This window comes from Myxocyprinus asiaticus, chromosome 44 (assembly GCF_019703515.2).
Source record: "Myxocyprinus asiaticus isolate MX2 ecotype Aquarium Trade chromosome 44, UBuf_Myxa_2, whole genome shotgun sequence".
NCBI lineage: Eukaryota > Metazoa > Chordata > Actinopteri > Cypriniformes > Catostomidae > Myxocyprinus > Myxocyprinus asiaticus.
In genome coordinates this window covers 20,799,788-20,814,704 of record NC_059387.1, presented here as the reverse complement: position 1 = coordinate 20,814,704, position 14,917 = coordinate 20,799,788, and the positions used below count along the sequence as shown (strand labels likewise).

At 37.5% G+C, this 14,917-nt stretch overlaps 1 protein-coding gene across 3 annotated transcripts in view; it reads left to right on the top strand.

The window, feature by feature from the left end:
- The window catches only part of oxsr1b (oxidative stress responsive kinase 1b), a 90,228-nt gene that overhangs the window by 70,201 nt on the left and 5,110 nt on the right, over positions 1-14,917 (top strand). For 2 of the 3 annotated variants that reach the window (XM_051687754.1, XM_051687756.1), the window contains 12 exons: positions 167-222; positions 405-514; positions 873-974; positions 1,094-1,227; positions 2,643-2,691; positions 3,198-3,263; positions 4,035-4,157; positions 9,354-9,389; positions 9,572-9,709; positions 10,001-10,059; positions 10,184-10,236; positions 11,564-11,632. In XM_051687754.1, coding sequence (XP_051543714.1) covers positions 167-222; positions 405-514; positions 873-974; positions 1,094-1,227; positions 2,643-2,691; positions 3,198-3,263; positions 4,035-4,157; positions 9,354-9,389; positions 9,572-9,709; positions 10,001-10,059; positions 10,184-10,236; positions 11,564-11,632 — 995 coding nt within the window. The remainder of the gene's footprint in view (positions 1-166; positions 223-404; positions 515-872; positions 975-1,093; positions 1,228-2,642; positions 2,692-3,197; positions 3,264-4,034; positions 4,158-9,353; positions 9,390-9,571; positions 9,710-10,000; positions 10,060-10,183; positions 10,237-11,563; positions 11,633-14,917) is intronic. The other variant, XM_051687755.1, reaches the window with a different exon arrangement.

Below are 14,917 nucleotides of genomic sequence, written 5' to 3'. Positions count from 1 at the left end.
CTACACTATTTTTGTTCTAAATTCTGGACATTTCAGTGCCGTTTCTTTAAAGTGTTTGTGTTATATTTATCTGTGTCCTATCACCCCCCGCTGAGCGATCAGCATCTGTATTCATGTTCAAACAGCTGTTTGTGTGTCTGACAGACAGCCTCTACTTTGTCTGCAGGGATCTTAAAGCTGGAAACATTTTGCTGGGAGAGGATGGATCCGTGCAGATTGCAGGTACAGTGTTCTCAGCATTCCCATAATTCAGTGCTGCTCACAAAACCCTTAACAATGAAATCAAACATTATCATCCAGATATTTGATTCTTTTATAAACTTCCCCATGAATATTTGTTGGTCATGTTTTGTTACATTGTAATGACTGATTTTTATTTTTTATTTTTTATGTTTTGCCTCCAGATTTTGGTGTAAGTGCCTTCTTAGCAACAGGTGGTGATATGACACGAAATAAAGTACGGAAGACATTTGTGGGAACACCATGTTGGATGGCACCAGAGGTGATGGAGCAGGTATGTGTCTCCCAAAACTCAATAAACTCAATAATCAAATAAATAATGCAATTGAAATTGTGTACAGTTCATGAAATAACCTGTAATAACTTGTTTTAATTAATATATATATATACCCAGTCTAGATATGCTTCCATATTTTGTCATGTCTCCTGGGTATCTCATTAAATTATTTTGTTTGGTTGATTATTTGATATATTACTAAACTAAATTACACAAGCAGGAATTACATATGTTTAAAAGAGAAGAATAATGGTTTTAATTGTCTGAGGACTTCAGTGTGGTGGAAATTGCCAGTAACTTCTGTCATATGGACATTTTTCCCTTGTTAAACAAATCTGTGACTGTTTGTGTGCAGGTGAAAGGTTACGACTTCAAAGCAGACATCTGGAGTTTTGGGATCACGGCCATAGAGCTGGCCACTGGCGCCGCTCCTTACCACAAATACCCTCCAATGAAGGTGACCAAATGTCAAATACAAGCTCCAATCAATTTTATAACATCCCTTTGACACTAATATGTCAGCCTTATCTTTTTAATAGCATTTTAGATGTTTTAGAGAGCTTTGTTTGTTTGCAGGTGTTGATGTTGACTCTGCAGAATGACCCGCCTTGCCTTGAGACTGGAATCACAGACAAAGAGATGGTGAAGAAATATGGAAAATCCCTAAGGAAAATGATCTCCTTGTGTTTGCAGAAGGACCCAGAGAAAAGGTGCTGAGCAGAGCTTAAATGTTCCCTTGGGTCATCTGATAAAAATAAATTCTTATGTTGTGTATACAGTGGACCCAAAAAGGATTTGGACACTTAAGCCACACTTAAATATTTATGGATGAAATCGAATTGCATACAAAATATCAAACCAAGTTGAATTTGCAAAAACAATAAAAACATTTGCAAGACCTTTTTCACAACAAACTTTTTTGAACCATTTTTGCAATTACAATTAAGCAATTGGTGTCATGCTCATTTTAGTGGATGTATGAAGTCATTTGCACTTAAAGGGATAGTTCACCCAAAAATTTAAATTCTCTCATCATTTACTCACCCATATGCCATCCCAGATGCATATGACTTTTTCATCTGCTGAACTCAAATTAAGATTTTTAGAAGAATTTCTCAACTCTTTTGGTCCATACAATGCAAGTGAATGGGTGACAACATTTTGAAGCTCCAGAAATCACATAAATCAGCATAAAAGTAATCCATATGACTCCAGTGGTTAAATCAATGTCTTCAGAACTTATGTAATAGGTGTGGGTGAGAAACAGATCAATATTTAAGTCCTTTTTACTATAAATTCTCCTCCCTGCTCAGTCAATCTCCACTTTTCACTTTCACATTCTTCTTCTTGTGTTTTTGGTGATTCACGTTCTTCATGCAAATTGCCCCCTAGTGGGCAGGGAGAAGAATTTCTAGCAAAAAAGGACTTAAATATTCATCTGTTTCTCACCCACACCTATCATATCGCTTCTGAAGATATGGGTTTAATCACTGGAGTCGTATGGATTACTTTTATGATGCTTTATGTGATTTTTGGAGCGTCAACATTTTGGCATCCATTCACTTGCATTGTACTGACCTACAGAGCTGAAATATTCTTCTAAAAATCATAATTTGTTTTCAGCAGAAGAAAGAAAGTCATACTCATCTGGGATGGCATGAGGGGGAGTAAATGATGAGAGAATTTTTATTTTTGGGTGAACTATCCCTTTTAAGTTTACACAGCTGTCCTAGCAGAGTTACCACAGGTGGAGTTCGGCACATTAACTTTGGACATGATCCACTAGTGTTTGACAGCCAGAAAATATACATTTGTCTGAATTCTAAACAGTGTTTTGATCTATTGTTTTATCATTAAAACTTGACAAACTTGTCTTTGTGAAATGTTTTGCTTGAAAAGTGTGCTTGTGCTTTCTGAAATAAATGCTGCTTGGTTTGATATTTTGTTATCTAATGCAATGACAGTCATACATACAGTGCATACATGACATTCGATAGTTGGCAGCTGTCTATAGTCTTATTGCACATTCTGAAAGAGGGGGGAGAACTTTTAATGAATGTTGATACTGATAACTGTTATCACTTTAAGTTACAGCAAATGTATTTCAATAGTATTTGCTTTTTAGGCCAACATCATCAGAACTCTTAAAACATAAATTCTTCCAGAAAGCCAAGGTAAGAGAGCCTTTTGCTTTCAGGACATTGTGTTTGGTTTATTTTATTTTTATGTTGTTTATGCAAGTGTTAATTATCTGTGTACATGCATCTGCCTGTTTGTAGTTACAGTACTTCAGTCTATTTAACTCATCCATGTAAAGATTTGTGTCCAAGATTTGTCCACATTTTTGAGTGGTACTGTATATGAATGATCGTTTAGCATTGAGCTCAGTCACCACTCGTTTTATTTCTTGGCCAATGCCAGTGCTTGAAACAACAGAAGGGATAAGCATCTTAGCATCCCTTTCTAACTGATAAAATCCCTGCCAAATAGAGTTCCCTTTTTGTTGTTTGAAGCTAGCCAGTTTACTCTGGTTCCAGTAATCCATTTCATTGGTTCTCAGATGCTACCACTCGTGCCCAGTAGGGGGCCAAGCTGAAATTGAGTTTCAGCCCATGTTGTAAGCTTACTGTTTATTAGCAAAACATGTTCACTTCAAGTTCTGTTTGACTTTATTTGGCAGAATAATGAATATCTGCAGGACAAATTACTACAAAGAGCACCTACAATAACAGAGAGGGCAAAAAAGGTGAGGAAAAGGAATTTCTTATAATTCTTTTGTATAAAGTTGTTTATATTAAAGAATAGTTCACCCAAAAATGAACATTTTCTCATCATTTACTCACCCTCATGCTATCCCAGATGTGTATGACTTTCTTTTGCTCAACACAAACAAAGACTTTTCGAAGAATATTTCAGCTCTGTAGGTCCACAGGGTCCAAAACTTTGAAGCTCAAAAACCACAAAGGCAGCATAAAGTAACCCATACCACTCCAGTAGTTAAATACATATTTTCGGAAGTGATATGATAAGTGTGGGTTAAAAACAGATCAATATTTAAGTCCTTTTTTTTTTGCTATAAATCTCCACTTTCAAACAGCCCTTCTTTTGTTTTTGCAGATTTACCTTCTTCGTGCATTTTGCAACCAGCTGGGCAGGGAGGAGAATTTATAGTAAAAAAAAAAAAAAGGACTTAAATATTGATCTGTTTCTCATGCACACCTATCATATTGTTTCTGAAGACATGAATTTTACCACTGGAGTCGTATTGATTACTTTTATGCTGCCTTTATTTGCTTTTAGGAGCTTCAGAATTCTGGCCACTATTCATTTGTATTGTGTTGACCTACAGGGCTGAGATATTCTTCTAAAAATCTTTGTTTTCTGCAGAAGAAAAAAAAATCATGCACATCTGGGATGGCATGAGGGTGAGTAAATGATGAGACAATATTTCTTTTAGGGTGAACTAATTCTTTGTATCCATTAAGAAAAAAATAAATCTTTAAGCATGTGTGTGTAGGTACGGCGAGTTCCTGGCTCCAGCGGGAGACTCCATAAAACAGAAGATGGAGAGTGGGAATGGAGTGATGATGAACTAGATGAGGAGAGTGAGGAGGGCAAAGCTGCTGTCGCTGCCTTACGGGTAACACACACTGACACGTGTGACTATTAGTGATCTCATTTTAGTTAAAGGAATATTCCTTGTTCAATACAAGCTCTGTCAACAGCATTTGTGGCCTTATGTTTGTAACCACAGAATATAATCTCAATTTATCCCTCGTTTTTGTTTTGTTTTTTAAAGCTAAAATCGTGTTTAGATCGTGTTCTTTTAAACTAAGGGACGAGTCAGAATTTATTTATTGTGGTAGTTAATATAATGCAACAAATACTTTGTATAGAGCTTAACTTGTACTGAAGCTGGAGCATTCCTTTAAAGGGTTAGTTCACCCAAAAATGAAAATTCTCTCATCATTTACTCACCCTCATGCCATCCCAGATTTGTATGACTTTCTTTCTTCAGCAGAACACAAACAAAGATCTTTGGATCTTTATTAATAATATTTCAGCTCTGTAGGTTGATACAATGCAAGTGAATGGGTGCTGAAATTTCAAAGCTCTAAAATGCACAAACACAATATGAAAGTAGTCCAGTGGTTAAATCTATGTCTTTTGAAGCTATATAACAGGTGTGGGTGAGAAACAGTTCAATATTTAAGTCCTTTTTTACTATCACTCTCCACTTTTACTTTTACATACTTTTTCTTTTGTTTTTGGTGATTTGCATTCTTCATGTATATCGCCACCTACTGGGCTGGGAGGAGAATTCAAAGTAAAAAAGGATTTAAATATTGATCTCTCTCTCAATCACACCTATAATATCACTTCAGAAGACATGGATTTAACCACTGGAGTCGAATGGATTAATTTTATGTTGCCTTTATGTGCTTTTTGGAGGTCAAAAATGTTAGCACCCATTCACTTGCATTGAATGGATGGACCTACAGAGCTGAGATATTCTTTTAAAAATCTTTGTTTGTGTTGTGCAGAAGAAAGTAAGTCATACACATCTGGGATGGCATGAGGATGAGTAAATGATGAGAAAATTATCTTTTTTGGGTGAACTATCCCTTTAAGCATTAACATATCTCATTGCTCATTATTGTATTACTCTAGACAAGTCACACTTTGAAATATTGTGTTACAGCACTGGTTTTGTTTGCACTCTTTGTGTGTGGTCTCTTTGTAATAGTGTTGCTTGTTGTGGCACCTCTCACCACTGAGCTCTGTGTTTTGTGTTTGCTGCCAAAGGAGCACCAGTCGAAGTCGACAAGGCGACAAGTCCGCTTCTCTCAGCCTCTTGAGCTGCCCCCGCCCAGGGTTATTCAGTTTTCCCACTGATACAGATGGCTTGCCTAACAAAGAAGTACACTCAATCAATCAGACAGAAACAGCATTAAAACATGTAGGAATAGGGAGTGCTACACAAAAAGGAAAGAAAATTAAGAAGGTAGTTCAGAGTGTTTTTGTCAAATATTATTTTATATCTGCTAACCCTGCTGAAAAGACCTGTTTAACCAGCGTGCAATGTCCATGCTGGTATGGAAGGGTTGTTGTTTTTTTCCCAGTAGGGAATAATGTTTTTATCCATATTCAGAGACAAAAACAGAATAAATTAGACTGCTGGTGGGATAAGGATGAACTTTGCACCCTCGGTTGTCTGTAATAATTCGTTTTTCTGCATATCTCTGCAAGATATAGTCATGCACAGTATAAAATCATTTAGATCACCAAGTGTGATAATGTTGCTTCGAGTCAGGACTGATCTATACAGTTCCATATTCTCTAGTGGTTATGAAATCTTAGCACATTCAAGCTTATACAGTTGAAGTCAGAAGTTTATATACACTTAGGTTGAAGTCATTAAAATTCATTTTTTTAACCACTCCACAGATTTAATATTAGCAAACTATAGTTTTGGCAAGTCATTTAGGACATCTACTTTGTGTATGCCACAAGTAATTTTTCCAACAATTGTTTACAGACAGATTGTTTCACTTTTAATTGACTATATCACAATACCAGTGGATCAGAAGTTTACATATACTAAGTTAACTGTGCCTTTAAGCAGCTTGGAAAATTCCAAAAAATTATGTCAAGCTTTTAGACAATTAGCCAATTAGCTTCTGATAAGAGGTTTACTGTATTGGAGGTGTACCTGTGGATGTATTTTAAGGCCTACCTTCAAACTCAGTGTCTCTTTGCTTGACATAATGAGAAAATCAAAAGAAATCAGCCAAGACCTCAGAAAAAAAATTGTGGATATCCACAAGTCTGGTTCATCCTTGGGAGCAATTCCCAAATGCCTGAAGGTACCACATTCATCTGTACAAACAATAGTACGCAAGTTTAAACACCATGGGCCCATGCAGCCATCAAACCACTCAGGAAGGAGACGCATTCTGTCTCCTAAAGATGAACGTAGTTTGGTGCGAAAAGTGGAAATCAATCCCAGAACAACAGCAATGGACCTTGTAAAGATGCTGGAGGAAACAGGTAGACAAGTATCTATATCCACAGTAAAAATGAGTCCTATATCGACATAACCCGAAAGGCTTCTCAGCAAGGAAGAAGCCACTGCTCCAAAACTGCCATAAAAAAGCCAGACTACAGTTTGCAAGTGCACATGGGGACAAAGATTTTAATTTTTGGAGAAATGTCCTCTGGTCATAAATCAATGGCCATAATGACCATTGTTATGTTTGGAGGAAAAAGGGTGAGGCTTGCAAGCTGAAGAACACCATCCCAACCGTGAAGCATGGGGGTGGCAGCATCATGTTGTGGGGGTGCTTTGCTGCGGTAGGGACTGGTGCACTTCACAAAATAGATGGCATCATGAGGAAGGAAAATTATATGAATATATTGAAGCAAAATCTCAAGACATCAGCCAGGAAGTCGCAAATGGGTCTTCCAAATGGACAATGACCCCAAACATACCTCCAGAGTTGTGGCAAAATGGTCAAGGTATTGGAGTGGCTATCACAAAGCCCTGACCTCAATCTGATAGAAAATTTGTGAGCAGAACTGAAAAAGCATGTGCGAGCAAGGAGGCCTACAAACCTGACTCAATTACACCAGTTCTTTCTGGAGGAATGGGCCAAAATTCCAGCAACTTATTGTGAGAAGCTTGTGGAAGGCTACCCAAAATGTTTGACCCAAGTTAAACAATTTAAAGGCAATGCTACCAAATACTTACATAGTGTATGTAAACTTCTGACCCACTGGGAATGTGATGAAAGAAATAAAAGCTGAAATAAATAATTCTGTCTACTATTATTCTGACATTTCACATTCTTAAAATAAAGTACTGATCCTAAATTACCAAAGACAGGGAATGTTTTCTACGATTAAATGTCAGGAATTGTGAAAAACTGACATTTAATTGTAGAAAAACTGAGTTTAAATGTATTTGGCTATGGTGTATGTGAACATCTGACTTCAAATTGTACATGCCTTGGAGATCACCCCGCCAAATCTGCTACTTATCTGGCTAAATAAGCTTGACCATAAACCTAATACCACTAAACTGTGCTAAGGCAAAGGCAATTTAACCGAGCAATTCTTGTAAGAGAAGGCAAAGAAATTGACTTACAAGTGCCTAATGCAAGCTTTTGTTCAAATATTGTGCATGATGTGTCCTTCCTTAAAGCCATCTGTATCACGTTTTTATCTATAACTTTGACATTCATACTGACCAAATCAATGACCTGTGATAACCAACCTGATTCTGTTTAACAGCCTTTTAATAAGACTTCTGCTGGGTGAGGCACTAACACACACAAGGTTGCTTCTGTCAAATATGGATACACTCATTTTGTCCCTGTTTGGACACCATCAAGTGTCTCTCTAGTCATATGGCCTAATTCCTTAAAGGATTAGTTTACCCAAAAATGAAAATTCTCTCATCATCTCATCATTTACTCACCCTCATGCCATCTAAGATGTGTATGACTTACTTTCTTCTGCAGAACACGAACAAAGATTTTTAGAAGAATAGCTCAGCTCTGTAGATCCATACAAAGCAAGTGAATGGTGACCAGGCTTTTGAAGTACCAAAGTAGATAAAGTCAGCATAAAAATAATCCATCAGACTCCAGTATTTAAATCAATGTCTTCTGAAGCGATCCAGTAGGTTTTGGTTGAGAACAGACCAAAATGTAATTCCCTTTTCACAGTACATCTTGACAGCAGTCTCCTTGGCGATCATGATTTCAAGCTCGATTTCACTACCTATAGGGCAATCTAGCGCTCCGCACGTGCATCAAGTACTGGGAAGTATAATCGAGCTTGAAATCATGATCGTGCCTAGAGATTGCAATGGCAAGATGTACATTGAAAAAGGAGTTATGTTTTGGTTTGTTCTGACCCAAAAACCAACTGAATCGCTTCAGAAGACATGAATTAATCCACTGGAGTCGTATGGATTACTTTTATGTTGCCTTTATGTGATTTTTGGAGCTTCAAAGGCCTGATCGCCATTCACTAGGCATTGAATGGACCTACAGAGCTGAGATATTCTTCTAAAAATCTTTGTTTGTGTTCAGCAGCAGAAATAAAGTCATACACATCTGGAATGGAATGAGGGTGAGTAAATGACGAGAGAATTTTCATTTTTGAGTCTTTGTAGACTGTCCTCGTGCAGCCCAGATTTTCTTGACACGCAGACAGTCCTCCTCTGTGTGCATCGTCGATGAAAGTGCCTGCTGTCAAATGTACTAAAAGAACATCACAAAGCAGTCGTACTCTGCATGCATATAAGAGAATACATTGAAAGTGTGAGCACTTGACTGCGTGCAAGATGACCCGGAACACGGAAAAACAAAGTATACCCAAGCCTTTAGACATCAAAATAAAGGAATGTGTGTTCTTGTGTATGGACTCAACTAAATTTTGTGTGGATGTGTGTGTTGTTATGGGTATATGTTCGATGTAGTTCATAATACTGTTGAATAGAATATGTTCCACACAGATATTGAAAAAATTGTACATAGAAATTTGGAAATTTGGTTCCATGTCAAAACTGTCCCAATTTAATAAAACAGTCCTTATTTTGATAGCTCATCCTTGAATGGATCTCATTTAATTATGACAAAAGTGTATCGGTTTAATTTTTAAGGTTTCCTTGAACATTTTTTAAATCCATGAAGAACCTTATCTCCCTGCTCCATTCCTTACTACAGTGTGTATGCAACCAGAGATAAATTACAATAACCCAAATTATCATAATTGTGTTTACTTGTGTTTGACCTCTGAACTTTGACATTCTATCTCCCATGCACAGTCACCAAGAGTAAAGGAAGGACTACAGAATGCAGAGGTATGTAGTGGATGAAGAACTTTTTTATTAGTTTTGGTGTTAATATTTTTTATTGGTGTTGGTGTTACTTAAATTAATCTTTTTTTCTTTTTTTTTTATAACAAGAATTCAGATTTTATAATATTTGTGTATTTACATTATTATTAGTAAAGGTGTGTGTGGGCATATGCATGCATTTTTAGATTTTCCAGTCCATTGGCAGTCACCTCCAGCCTGAACTACCTCAAGGTGCTGCACAGGCTTCACCACCCAGCACTCAACATGTAGCCCCAACTACACCCCCATCACACAGCCAGCCTGCAGTCGCAAAACCTGCACAGGTAGGGCATCTACTTTTGAAAAAATCCTAGTGCAAACAGCATAAAAGCGCATAGTGCTAGCAATGCCAAGGTCATGGGTTCGATCCCCATGGAAAACACTGATAGAATATGCATACCTTGAATGCACTGTAAGTCAGATGTGGTCAGATGTGGCTACACTGCCATGATGCAGTCTCAGGCATGTCAGTGTACAGTTATAGGGCTGCTTCGGATTTATGAATAAAGACATCTCAGACAGAAAGAGACTGAAGCTCATAAACTTCCTTTTCCTATTTCTGCCTCTGTCTGCAGGCGCCAGTTCCTGGTGGTGATGCCTCCCAATCCCCCATCAGTTTGGTATTAAGGTTAAGGTATGTTACGTTTGCTGCTGTTTCATTTGTTGGATACCAACAAATTGGAGACAAATATTGGAAACAAAAGCAGTACGAGTATGCCAGTCTGCTCACCGTACTTCTCTTCCCTCCTGTCATACAGAAACTTGAAAAAGGAGCTGAATGACATACGATTTGAGTTTATGCCTGGCAGAGGTAAGAGCGACATTATGCTGAATTATCATAGTTTTCACTTCTTTGCCTGTTTTCCACAATACTTGATAATGACATTGTTGTAATCACTGACAGCAAATAGTCTTGCAATAGTAAATCAAGCTAGACAATATTAAAGGGGATTTGTATAATTTTTATGGTAAATGTAGTGTAAAAAAAAATATATTACTGTATGTAAATTACTTGCTCTTATCCCAACTTAGTATAAGTCAAACAAGTAAGCCATTTGAAGGTTGGATTTCCCAAAAAGTGGTGTAAACACTATGGTGCTATAAATCCAAAAAATTTTTGTTTGAGCATCCTGACCAGCTTGACGCAGCAGCATGGAGTTTTGGGCAGGACAGGATCTATTTAGTCGACCAATGGAAGTCGGGGTGGGAGCATTTAAAAAGTAATTATTGTTGCTGTTCCGTTTGATGCCACAAGAAGTGCAGAAATTGCACACTTCACCTTTAAATTATTGTCTTAAGGATGTTCACACAAAATAACAGATTTTTCTCCGGCCCTTTGGAAAACCTGGAGGATATTGTGGTTGACAGCTGTCACAATTGTCAAGAGTGTTGAACATCTTAATCAATACGATTTACCGCACACTTGGACAGTTTTTCTGTTTGACTTAAAAAAGTCAAAAGCAAATATGTTTTCCTTTAACAAACCAATTTAACATCCTTTTTAGAATGAGTTCCTGTTATTTCAACTTTCAGCCCTCCAGCAAAAAGTATGACTGGACTAACATTTTTCTTAGTAGTGCCCATTGATGCATTCTCATTGGCTGTCAGAGACCTAACTCTCTGCATTTTGTCAGTGCAGTGTCATGTCTTTTTAAAGCCTGTAAGAATCCCGAAAATAAAACATTTATTGTCATGTGCATTTAGACTGCCTCCAGGATAGACATGCCTTTCTGACTGTCTGATTAGGACACGTGAGAATGCCGTCCTGCCAGTCATGTCTTTATTCTGCTGTCTGTAAAGACTACAGTATGTTAGGATGATGTGTGCTCCACAACAGAGCTGATCAGCTATTAAGCTATTTAGCTGTCAGCCTTTTCCTGTGAGATCTACAACCTTGTCAGTTCAGATGTACAAGATGGAATAATTTGTTGATCTGACCAACTCTTTTTTAGAACAGCTGAATTTTGCTGTAATTTTCAACAAATTTCCACTCCATACATTCCTGCTCAGTCTTGTAGAAATTACTTACTGGTATTGAAGGAGAGCTGAGATTACACTGCATATTATAAGCTACTAAATATTAAAACACTGTAAACAGTTCCTGCTGAAGAAAAATGGGCATCTCTGTTTTTTCATAGACACGGCAGATGGGGTTTCTCAAGAGCTGGTATCAGCTGGCTTGGTAGATGGAAGAGATTTAGTTATAGGTAAGGAATTCTGATCACATTCCTTATTTTCATAGTAACCACAGTCCAAACATACAGGTGCATCTCAATAAATTAGAATGTCGTGGAAAAGTTCATTTATTTCAGTAATTCAACTCAAATTGTGAAACTTGTGTATTAAATAAATTCAATGCACACAGACTGAAGTAGTTTAAGTCTTTGGTTCTTTTAATTGTGATGATTTTGGCTCACATTTAACAAAAACCCACCAATTCACTATCTCAAAAAATTAGAATACATCATAAGACCAATAAAAAAACATTTTTAGTGAATTGTTGGCCTTCTGGAAAGTATGTTCATTTACTGTATATGTACTCAATACTTGGTAGGGGCTCCTTTTGCTTTAATTACTGCCTCAATTCGGCGTGGCATGGAGGTGATCAGTTTGTCGCACTGCTGAGGTGGTATGGAAGCCCAGGTTTCTTTGACAGTGGCCTTCAGCTTATCTGCATTTTTTGGTCTCTTGTTTCTCATTTTCCTCTTGACAATACCCCATAGATTCTCTATGGGGTTCAGGTCTGGTGAGTTTGCTGGCCAGTCAAGCACACCAACACCATGGTCATTTAACCAACTTTTGGTGCTTTTGGCAGTGTGGGCAGGTGCCAAATCCTGCTGGAAAATGAAATCAGCATCTTTAAAAAGCTGGTCAGCAGAAGGAAGCATGAAGTGCTCCAAAATTTCTTGGTAAACGGGTGCAGTGACTTTGGTTTTCAAAAAACACAATGGACCAACACCAGCAGATGACATTGCACCACAAATCATCACAATTGACTGTGGAAACTTAACACTGGACTTCAAGCAACTTGGGCTATGAGCTTCTCCACCCCTCCTCCAGACTCTAGGACCTTGGTTTCCAAATGAAATACAAAACTTGCTCTCATCTGAAAAGAGGACTTTGGACCACTGGGCAACAGTCCCGTTCTTCTTCTCCTTAGCCCAGGTAAGACGCCTCTGATGTTGTCTGTGGTTCAGGAGTGGCTTAACAAGAGGAATACGACAACTGTAGCCAAATTCCTTGACATGTCTGTGTGTGGTGGCTCTTGATGCCTTGACCCCAGCCTCAGTACATTCCTTGTGAAGTTCACCCAAATTCTTGAATCGATTTTGCCTGACAATCGTAAGGCTGCGGTTCTCTCTGTTGGTTGTGCATCTTTTTCTTCCACACTTTTTCCTTCCACTCAACTTTCTGTTAACATGCTTGGATACAGCACTCTGTGAACAGCCAGCTTCTTTGGCAATGAATGTTTGTGGCTTACCCTCCTTGTGAAGGGTGTCAATGATTGTCTTCTGGACAACTGTCAGATCAGCAGTCTTCCCCATGATTGTGTAGCCTAGTGAACCAAACTGAGAGACCATTTTGAAGGCTCAGGAAACCTTTGCAGGTGTTTTGGGTTGATTAGCATGTCACCATATTCTAATTTTTTGAGATAGTGAATTGGTGGGTTTTTGTTAAATGTGAGCCAAAATCATCACAATTAAAAGAACCAAAGACTTAAACTACTTCAGTCTGTGTGCATTGAATTTATTTAATACACAAGTTTCACAATTTGAGTTGAATTACTGAAATAAATGAACTTTTCCACAACATTCTAATTTATTGAGATGCACCTGTATGTTCAAACACAATGCAAATGATCACTTCTTGTGATGCTGTTTCAGTAATACACATTATACAAGCCAGTATTTAATTAATGTTATATCGACAGCATTGGTGTCGATTTTAAAGGAAATGCTCAATTGACTCAATTGTTGATTACCACAGTAAATAATTTAGACTCAACCTGGTTTATAAAAAAAAATAATGGAACAATGGAAGTGAAAGGAGCTCACCCACAAATGTTAAAATACAGGTGTTTCAAATATAGAGGTCGACCGATAGTGAATTTTGCCAATACTGAAAACTAAGGTGGTGGAAAAGGCTGGTAACCGATTAATCGGCCTATAGTTTTTACAATCGATTTATGTTTAAAAAAGAATCTTAAAAAAAATTCTTTGTCTTTCCTTTTTTTCTTGTCTTTCCTTAATATGAAAAAAATTATGATTTGGTGCATAATGTGGGACTTTTAACTATAAACAAGCCCAAAATTCACTTTGGACTCTTATTTTGAAATCGAGACTTGTCTTTGTCACAGTGCTCTATAATTAAGTATTTATATACACTGGCGGCCAAAAGTTTGGAATAATGTACAGATTTTGCTGTTTCGGAAGAAAATTGGTACTTCAATTCACCAAAGTGGCATTCAACTGATCACAAAGTATAGTCAGGACATTACTGATGTAAAAAACAGCACCATCACTATTTGAAAAAGGTCATTTTTGATCAAATCTAGACAGGCCCCATTTCCAGCAGCCATCACTCCAACACCTTATCCTTGAGTAATCATGCTAAATTGCTAATTTGGTACTAGAAAATCACTTGCCATTATATCTGAAAGCTATTTGGTTTGTTAAATGAAGCATAACAGTGTCTTTGTGTTTGTGTTTGTTTTTGAGTTGCCACAGTATGCAATAGACTGGCATGTCTTAAGGTCAATATTAGGTCAAAAATGGCAGAAAAGAAACAGCTTTCTCTAGAAACTCATCAGTCAATCATTGTTTTGAGGAATGTAGGCTACACAATGCTTGAAATTGCCAAAAACTGAAGATTTCATGAAAAGGTGTACACTACAGTCTTTAAAGACAAAGGACAACTGGCTCTAATGAGGACAGAAAGAGATGTGGAAGGTCAGATGTACAACTAAACAAGAGGATAAGTACATCAGAGTCTCTAGTTTGAGAAACAGATGCCTCACATGTCCTCAGCTGACAGCTTCATTGAATTCTACCCGCTCAACACCAGTTTCATGTACAACAGTAAAGAGAAGACTCGGGGGTGCAGGCCTTATGGGAAGAATTGCAAAGAAAAAGCCACTTTTGAAACAGAAAATCTAAAAGAAAAGGTTAAAGTGGGCAAAGAAACACAGACACTGGACAACAGATAATTGGAAAAGAGTGTTATGGATCTTAACCCCATTGAGCTTTTGTGGGATCAGCTAGACTGTAAGGTGCGTGAGAAGTGCCCAACAAGACAGCCACATCTATGGCAAGTGCTACAGGAAGCATGGGGTGAAATGTCACCTGCAGTATCTGGACAAACTAACAGCTAGAATGCCAAGGATATGCAAAACTGTCATTGCTGCACTCTTTGAACTCTTTGAAGTAGTTTAAAAAGTTCTGAACATTTTTTATTTATTTTTTCAAATTGTAATAGTAATTTTTCACGTTATT